Consider the following 9,691-nt stretch of genomic DNA (forward strand, 5'->3'; position numbering starts at 1 on the left):
ACACACACACACACACACACACCCCAGCCTACAATGGAATACTGTGTAGCTATTAAAAAAAAAGAGAATGAGGAAGCTTTTTATGAATTGATATGGAGTGATTATAAGATATATTATTAAGTTAAAAAAAAGGAAAAGTTTACAACAATGGATATTGTGTGCTGCCATTTGTATTAACAGGCTGAGGGAAATATGTATATGTATTTGACAGTTTATGCATAAACCATCTCTGGAAGAATATACAAAAAGCCCATAATATTGGTTGTCTCTGTGAAAGGAAGCAGGTAGCTAAGTGATGGAAGTAGGAGAGCTCATAGTCACAGAAAACCATTTTGTACCTTTTGATATTTTAAACCATGTCACCTATTTAAAAAATAAATAAATTTCCTGCTTGGCATCTGTAGATGTCTGCATTTACAGTGCAATGTATGCACAGCAGTGAGGGATTGTGCCTCACAAAATTTTAAAATTAGAAGAGTTTTTACTAAGAGTTATCAAAGGGACGTCTGAGTCATGAAACTGTTACTGTTGTTTTTAACGTTTCCTCTGTAAAGCTGCACAGACTTAGTTTCAGGCCTTAAATCATGCCTATTTTCAGCTTCCCTGAAATCAAAAGAGTATCCTGTGCCATATCAATTAAAGTGAAATGTACTTTCAATTAAAGGTGTTAAGTATGAGTCTGAAGAGATTAATTCTTTATAAAAGGATGACCTTCAGTAGTTAGATCCAATTAGGCATTTTTCCAACTGTATTTCATCTTGATGGGACAAGTCTACTGCTCACAATCACTGTGATCTTTTCAAAGGCAAGTATTTTAGGTTCAGAGTCATAAAAGAATTACTTGACTAGGCAACCTGTATAACTTGAGCCACAGTTGATATTGTAGAGATTATGGGAGTTGGATATTACTTTTGAAGTATTAATATTTAAAGCATCAGGACATGCATGATGGTATTCTAAGTATAGTACATACATCTCCTCTCATGGCCTTAATAGAACAAATTAATTTAGACACAACTGACCAAAAGGAAGACGGGAAAGGAACAATGACACAAGTCAAATTCCTTTTTTATCTTTTTTTCACGGAAACATTTCATTATTAAATATGCTATAAATTCTTACTGCCCTAGTGACTTTTTTTTTTTTTCAATTGCTTTAATTGTTCTAATTCAACCTTTTCTGATATACAGCACTCAAAGCCAAGGCTATTAAAAAGTAGTGACTGCTGGATGATCTTTTCATGGTAACATGGAAAGTCTTGGGGAGTATTGTTCTCTCTCAAAAGTGAAAGGAATTGAGCATTTCTATTTAATATTGGGTATTTCCATTACAGTATTGTTGTTCCTCACTCTAGCACTCATGAAATTTGCAAACTTGGAGAAGCCATTGAATGTACTCACCTAAAAAATGAAAGCAGGTTATTCCTACTTTGGATGTATCAAAGGTTGATTGTTGGAATCAAATGAGATCATTCATATGATATCTATAAATATATGTCATATATATGATATATATGTGTAGGTAGTCCCTGACTTATGTCATATTCTAGTTATGACAAACTGCACTTACAACCATCTGTGTTTTTTTTTCCATCTCATTAGTAGTGTGTACTACATACAGTATTGCAGCATGTAATTTGCTGATGTTATCATTCTCAGATGTTCACTCACGGATGTTCAAAGACCAGATTTATACGGATACTGATAATAAAAGGCAATAATAATGAAAACTAAAAAAAAAAAAAAGGTATTCAACTTGCGATGGAATCGTCGGAATGGAACCCTATCATAAGTTGGGGCTACCTGTATAATCAGTGTTTCTCAAAGTGTGGTCTGGTGACCTCTGGGGGTCCTTGAGATTCTTCTAGAGGGTCAATGAAGTCAAAACTATTTTCACAGTGATATTAATAAATTATTTGCCTTTTTGCTTTCATTCTCTCACAAGTGTACAGTGGAATTCAGCTGGGCATATGGACATGTGATATTGTAGCAGATTGAATGCAGAAGCAAATTTAAGAATCCAGTAGCAAATTTAAGAATCTACCTGTCTTCTCTTACACTAGACTTTACAGAGATTTACAAAAATGAAAATAAAACAATGCATTCTTTTCAATGACTTTTTTTTGTTTCAGAAAATAAAGTTATTTTTCATAAAAATATTTTATCTTAACATGCAATGGGTTAGTTTCATTTTTAGATAAATTAATAAATATTTTTAAATTCCTGTCTTAATTTCTAGTACAGTAAATATTGATAGATGGAGCCTATATAAACAAAAGCTCTTTAAGAATCCTCAATACTCTTTAAGAATCTAAAAAGTTCCTAAGACCAAAAAGTTTGAGAACCGCTGGTAGACGTGAAAGAACCACGTCAATTGTGGTTACAGTGGCAGTTTGCTAAGGGATTTAGGCTGTTTAAACAATGCAGCATGCAAACAGTCCTCCCACTGCAGACATCGATTGTTAATGGCATGCTTCAGCTCCCTGGTAGAGCTGCTTAATCTGGGGTCCAAGATGATCTCTGAACTCTCTAGAATTGTCTGAAATTTCATGTGTAGGCCATGGGTCTGGTTTTTTAGGCTAAGGAGCCACACTTTTCACAGCTTTCAGGTTCTCAGAAGGTTCTAAAAGAAGCACAGCCACAGGAATTCTGAAGGTCCCCTAGCCCTGTTCCATCCCCAGGAGGAGTAATGATAAGGTCAAGATGGGGAAGCCTGAGCCAAGGTGCTGGCCGGAAACTTTTTGGTAAAGAGAAAAGCGGCTCAAGGCTCTCGTGTCTGTGGCTTGGGCTTTAGTGTTCCTTGTATTCTTGACCCTTTACTTGTGGAAAGGTGTTAGACTTGGGCCAGCTTTTCTAGACTCTCAGGAGAAAAGTGATCTTTGAGTTGGTACCATCCTTTGTGCATCCTTCTGAACCTTCTCATACCTTAATGTGGTAGGGTGTGGTAGAACATAAAGAACCAAGATCAGGCCATAGAACAAAAAGGGCCCAGAAAAAAGAGTTGCTGTGATTTGGGCACTGTTCATGCAGACCATGTGATATTATACAGAAATTTAGAGTACTAAAGCTGGAGTGCTCAACAGGATTAGATCAGGCTCTCCCAGCCCCTGTAGGAGGATACTCAGGAATTGGGTATTCAGCCATCTCTGTCTCTGTCTTGGAGATGGAGACTCTTGGCAGCTAAGCTAATAGTTAAGTGGGTCTAAATTGCTTGTGAAAATTACTGTTTAATGTTTCCTACTGCAGTTTCTTGAGATGTCTTTATTAACTTTCATTGTAGCATTTGTTGACGGTTACTCATAATATATAGTGTTCTCATGAGAATTAAAAAAAAATATCTAATTATAGCTCACTGCCCCTTATTATTGTATCTTGAAGTTAATATGAATGGGAAAAATCATATCTTAGATATTTAGTTGTTTCATATCTCTCCAGTGTCACTTAACTTTTGATTGAATATGTATGTGTATATATGTATATACATATATGTGTATATATTCCAGTTTTATGTAAGCATTTTATATTTACTTAAGTAAAATTTTGTGTATTTTGTGGTTAGTTTCACAACATTCAGATTTGTTTAAATTACACAGTTCATATCTTATGGACATTTTGTTCATGATTTAATGTATAGTTGCTGTCAAAAACGTTATCACTGTAATGTATAGATGCTGTCATAAACTTTTTCTTTAACTTTTAAAAATTATTTGATAAAATACCATTTTCCTAGGAAAATGTGAAAAATGCATGGAATATTATTTACTTTAGACTAAAGACTTCTGAAAATTTTAACTGTGAAATTCAAGGTTACCGATTTAGTGTTGTTGTTGTTATTAGGTACCATTGTTAGGTGTACTAAGTTAGTACAGATTGTATAAAATGAAGGTTTTATTTTTTGAACTTTGTGATATAAACATGTTCACATAGGTAAGTTCAATCAGTCAAACAAATCTCTTCCTTTATTATTGTCATAACTATCTCTTCCAGTTAAGGAGCTATTTGGAGGTAACTCAAAACTGTAAAATGCTGTCTACATATTAGTAGCATCTTATAAAGGTTAGAATACATTCGGTTTGATTAAACTCTGCTTCATTAGATTTTAATGTGCTGTATGTGATGTATTTCAGAAACTCCAGAAAGGAACTGAATGACATACGATTTGAGTTTACTCCAGGAAGAGGTAAGCTTTAATTGAAATTATTATTTTATTGCCACAAAAAGCATTTCAGAAATAATTACAAGCATGTAGTTATAATTTGCTGTTCAAAAACGAAGGAAAGAAGGAAGGAGAGAGGGTGAGAGGCAGGGAGGAAAGGAAGGATTTTCAGTAATTGTAAGAATTATGAACAGAACCAGTACTGACTGCATGAATCCCAGTGACACATGCTGTACAGTATGTGTGTATGTGTGTGTGTAAATAATATATTAGCTCAACCATGAAAATAAATACTGGCATAGTGATGCAGGGCCTAAAGGAGATTATGATGAGTGTAATGAGAAGCATACAGCATTAATGATGAGGGCTAAGCAGCAGAGGACTGTATCATGGAGAAAGATAAAGTACTTTGCCTGTCTTGTCTCAGGTCAGATTATAGGAAGCCTGTACTGAATAGTGTTTGTGACCTCTATTTGCCGTAGGCACCACTGGTAAACTTGGTAGGAACAATGCCAGTTTTGGAGCTGAATACAATTTTAGTATTTTATATAGTTATTACAATTGCTTAAACACTATTCTGGTTGCTGTTTAAGCTCCCGTGTGTCACGGAACCATGTATTACTTCTTGGTATCCCCAGCACCTGGCAGAGAGCCTGGCACATTGGAGAGGCCCAAGTAACCGTGGTTAACTAATGGATAAATAACATATGCAGTCTCTGGAGACCACAAGACTAGTTGAAAAAAAAATTTTTTTTATTATTTCCCTTATTTAGTTTACAACTAAAACAACATAGAGAAGTAAAAATCAGATTTTAATACTAAGCCTGTAACTCTTTTCCATGGCCCGTGGCTTCATATTTTTATGTACATGAAAACAGCTTCCATGTCCACATTGAATACCTATATAAAATACATCAGTTTCGTGTATTTGAATTTATTAATATATGTAAGCTAGTAACAGTCTGCATTTGTTTATTTTATGTACTGGAGCTCCACATAAAATTTAATTTGATTTAAAAAATTGTATATGCTAAAATTTTGAAAATTTTAAAGAGCAGGAATTTCTAGTTTGATCTCCAGCCGTTCAGCAAACTGCTTTGAACTCCCTGTGATCGTGAGCTGTGAGATGCAAACTTAGTTGCCTACAGGAGCCAGAAGGAATGGTGAGGGCTTAAGAAAACTGGACCAAAAAACAAACAAACAAACAAAACAAAACAAAACCAAACCCACTGCCATTGAGTCAATTCTGACTCATAGCAACCTTATAGGACAGGGTAGAACTGCACCATAGGGTTTCCAAGGCTGAATCTTTGTGGAAGCAGACTGCCACATCCTTCTCCTGTGGAATGGCTGGTGAGTTTGAAACGCTTACCTTTCAGTTAGCAGCCAAGAGTTTTAACCACTGTGCTATCAGAGCTCCTTGGAAATCACAGAGTCCTGTCTAAATACATTCACATTCTGTTTTTTGAAAAACACATTGCCAGCCAAACTATTTTTGTTCCTGGGCCAAATGTGGCCATAGACTTATGGGTCACTGATCTGTAGTTTCTGCAAGCACAAAGATTTAATGACTCCCAGTGTATTTGTGGAGCCCTGATGGTGCAGTCGAAATCAACTCCATGGTAGTGGGTTTTCAGTGGGGGTGGTACAGTGGTTAATAGGCTGCGACCTGAAAGGTCGGCGGTTTGAATCCACCAGCTGCTCCTTGCAAACCCTATGGGACAGTTCTACTCTGTCCTGTAGGGTCACTATGGGTCAGAATCGACTCGATGGCAACAGGTTTGGTTTTATTTTTTTTTTTGGTTGATGGTGCAGTGGTTAAGAGCTCAGCTGCTAACAAAAAGGTTGGCAGTTCGAATCCACCAGCCGCTCCTTGGAAACCCTATGGGGCAGTTCTACTCTGTCCTATAGGGTCGCTATGAGTGGGAATTGACCCAACATCCACAGATTTGGTTTTAGTTTTAGTGTATTTGTATTAAAATAACATATGAAGTATCTTTCACCAAAAAAAATGCAAATAGGACTCTAACAAAGTTGCTAATTGTTCTTTCATTCTGAAGACATCCATCTTTGACAACTTCAGAGTTGGTCTCTGAAACTGAAAAGTCCAGTTAATGTTATCAAAGACCTGTGTTTTGTCATAATATAAAAATATTGACCAAGCAATGCTGTGATAAAATCCAGTAATTATATAACATATTTCAAGTACAGTAAGTTGAATGAACAGATTCTTATTTTAAGGTTGTTTCTTTTCATCTGATTGTTTAAAATTGACTATGACATTAAAAATCAATTGTAATTTAAAGAAGTAACAAAGAAGTGAATTTCTGAGGGGAGAATTTTTGTGGCTAAGATGGTCCTATCAGCATTCCTGAGCCATTGTGCTTGCTCTGGCAGCCTTATTTGCCAGCGTTAGGTTAAGAGTCTCTGCCTTTGTTGCCCAGACAGAAACCATAGTGTCGGCTTCCTGGTGATAGCCGGCATTCACTGGGCAGCTGTGCACTGGCTGGATAGTAGCAGAGGCACCAGGTGTGTATCACAGTACCTCTGTGATTACTGATGCTGTCTGCATTTCAGACATTGTCTGCAGTAAACCTCTGCATGTACACCACATGTGTATATGTTTGCACTGTGTCTGCACTTGAATATGTATATGTGGCATAAAATACATAATATAAGCATAGAAAGTATTCTCTGTCCTCATTTTAAGAATAAGCCCTTTGTGTTTATCATATTGCTGTATGCTCTCAAAATTGGACATTAACATATGATCTTTTAAACTTATTTAGATATCAGGAATGTTAAGCAGCTTGAAGAAAAATAAATTACTAATGAAACAGTTACCTTCAAGTGTCTGTTTCAGACTGTTACTGATATCTGACCTATGTGCGTACAAAATGACTACTTAATGACACAAGCACAGAAACTTTCTCATTTTGGCTAGCCAGTGTGACCCGTTTTCCATTTTAATATGACTCATCTGGTTCCTAGGAGTCCTGAAAATAGTAGGAGACCCTGTACCCTTCAGTTGTTTGGGAATGTCACTTGCTAGTCCTCAATTTGGCTGTGTTTGATTATTAAAATTTCAACCATCTCCTGTGATTGTAACCCCTTACTCAAGTGTAAGATCGTATTGATGTGTGAGAGATGGTGCTAACACATCCAAATGCTTTACAAGATGATCAATCAGTAGAAATGTAATGACTGCCTACTGTGTGCCAAGTGCCTGAGTACCCACCAAAACCAAACCTGTTGCCATCTAGTCAGTTCGGACTCATAGAGACCTTGCACTTTAATTCAATATGCGTCTTTTCCTGAGATTCATTTGGCATCCAGGAAGATGGAGATTATGAGGCTGGATGTTCTTGCAGATGTTATAAAGATAAATTGCATTCAGAGCAGAGCCTTTCATGTGATGCTGCCCTGGGTACCATGCTATGGGGCCATTTGATCATTAAGAGATTTTTATAAGATGTTTCTTGAATTTTTGTCCGTATAATCTCTTCGCCAAGACCCAAGATAAACCCACATTACGTGGAATTCCATAGATTAGTAAAATTCTTTTTTTTTTTTCCCATTTACTTCATTGTATTCTACTTTGTTATGAAACGGAATCAGTAAAATGATAGAATACCATGATTTCTCTGAAAGTATGAATGATGTACATTGAGTCTCAAGCTTTTATTGGCGATTAGGGAAACTGGGCCAGGCATGAAGGGAAGAAAGAGCATATACAACAGTGTAAGATATGATTCACATAATCTTTGGCTGATGCATCATCATCATCACAGCTACCATTTATTATGTACTCACTGTGTGTCAGACACCAGGCTAAGCACTTCACAGCCCAAGAATTGTGAATGATAATTACACCTCCAGCTGCACATACACATATACCCACACACCCAAGCACACTTACATAATTTGAGGTACAGATTAAGCAAGGAAACCAGTCTGTGTTGAGGGCAGCCTTTGGCATGACAAACCACAATTCAGTTTGGATGCTTGTTCGATTCAGCAGCTCACTATCAGATGTTCCCTGACTTTCGGAGACACTTAGGTCAAACCTCCATCTCTGTTGCCACTGGCTGCTGAGTGGTGTTTTTTGTTTGTTTTGTTTTGTTTTTGTCCAATTATGGTTATGTATGCTTGTAAGAACATCAGAAGGCCATGGGGACCAAGTCATCCTCCTTGTAAAAACACAGAAGTTTGCAATGATTCTTTTGAGCACATTGTAATTTATCAATTTCCCTTTACAAAGTCTTGAAAAAGACTTCTCAGTGTTATCGTGTTCATTCATTACCTTTCAATTAAGTAATTTCAGCTATATTCACTTGCTGCAGCCTGTTTAATCCCATCTTTATGAGATTGCTAATTCCTGTCACTTATCATTGAGAAACTGTATTATTTTAGTCAACCACATTTTCTAAGATAATGAATCTGTTGCTATCAAATGATCAATATCATGTTAAAGGAGTTTCTTAATAGCGTAAATTTAAATGGCTCATTTTAATAGTCCAACAAGCTCATAGAATGTTTGTACCAAATATAAGGTGTATCAGACTCTACCCTTTCAACCTTTGGCATAAATCTGTCTCATTAGCAACTAATGATAGGAAAGATTTGAAGATGGCTGGAATTAACCTTGGCAAGAAAGGAAAGCTGTGTCCTAGGGAACTATTAAGAGAGAACTTCTAGAGGTGCATTTGCAGATTGATTCAGATGATAACCAGAGGCCAAATGTTTCTTGGTTCACCAAAACTGAAAAAATAATTTTGTGTAACTTCTACTGAGTAAATAGCAAGATGAAAATTGTGCATGAAAATGTATTTCAGGTTGCCTCTGATTTTTCCTCCTGATAGAATCTGAATTGTTGAATTAAAACACATGTGGGTGACTTTAGTAAATGAAAGATATATATTTTACATTGCACTGGGTTGTTGGTTTTTATTTTATGATTGCTAATACATATTCATTTCACATTTGGACAGATACGGCAGATGGTGTTTCTCAGGAGCTCTTCTCTGCTGGCTTGGTCGATGGCCATGATGTAGTTATAGGTAAGTCATCTTTTAGTATGCAGTGTCATTTTGTTGATACATCAAATGGAAATACATTTAGAAACAAAGATTTTCATAAAGGAAAACTTCACTCTATGGATTTTGGAAAAATTTTTTTCTTGAATTCTTACCTTGTATAAAGAAGTCTAAGAATCATGTTTAATTTCCCTTTTGAAAGAGCTTTTAATTTCTTTTCTCTTTTTTTATTGTACTTCAGGTGAAGGCTTACAGAACAAATAGTTTCTCATGAAACAGTAGTACACGTTGTTTTATGACATTGGTTAACAACCCCACAACACATCAACACTCTAACTTCTCAACCTTTTTTTTTGGTGAAAATACACATAGTCAAAGGTACATACACCATTTCAAAAATTTCTACATGAACAGTTCAGTGACATTGACTATGCTCTTCCAATTGTGCTGTTATTCTCACTTAAGATGAAGGCTTACAGAACAAAATAGTTTCTCATTTA

The 9,691-nt window shown here is 36.0% G+C and overlaps 1 protein-coding gene across 1 annotated transcript in view; it reads left to right on the top strand.

Annotated features, from left to right (window-relative positions):
- STK39 (serine/threonine kinase 39) overlaps positions 1-9,691 on the top strand; it is a 304,453-nt gene that overhangs the window by 251,749 nt on the left and 43,013 nt on the right. Inside the window, exons 15-16 of the mRNA XM_023730495.1 lie at positions 4,127-4,179; positions 9,147-9,215. Coding sequence (XP_023586263.1) covers positions 4,127-4,179; positions 9,147-9,215 — 122 coding nt within the window. The remainder of the gene's footprint in view (positions 1-4,126; positions 4,180-9,146; positions 9,216-9,691) is intronic.

The sequence above is a fragment of the Trichechus manatus genome, unplaced genomic scaffold, assembly GCF_000243295.1.
Source record: "Trichechus manatus latirostris isolate Lorelei unplaced genomic scaffold, TriManLat1.0 scaffold00037, whole genome shotgun sequence".
Classification (NCBI taxonomy): domain Eukaryota; kingdom Metazoa; phylum Chordata; class Mammalia; order Sirenia; family Trichechidae; genus Trichechus; species Trichechus manatus.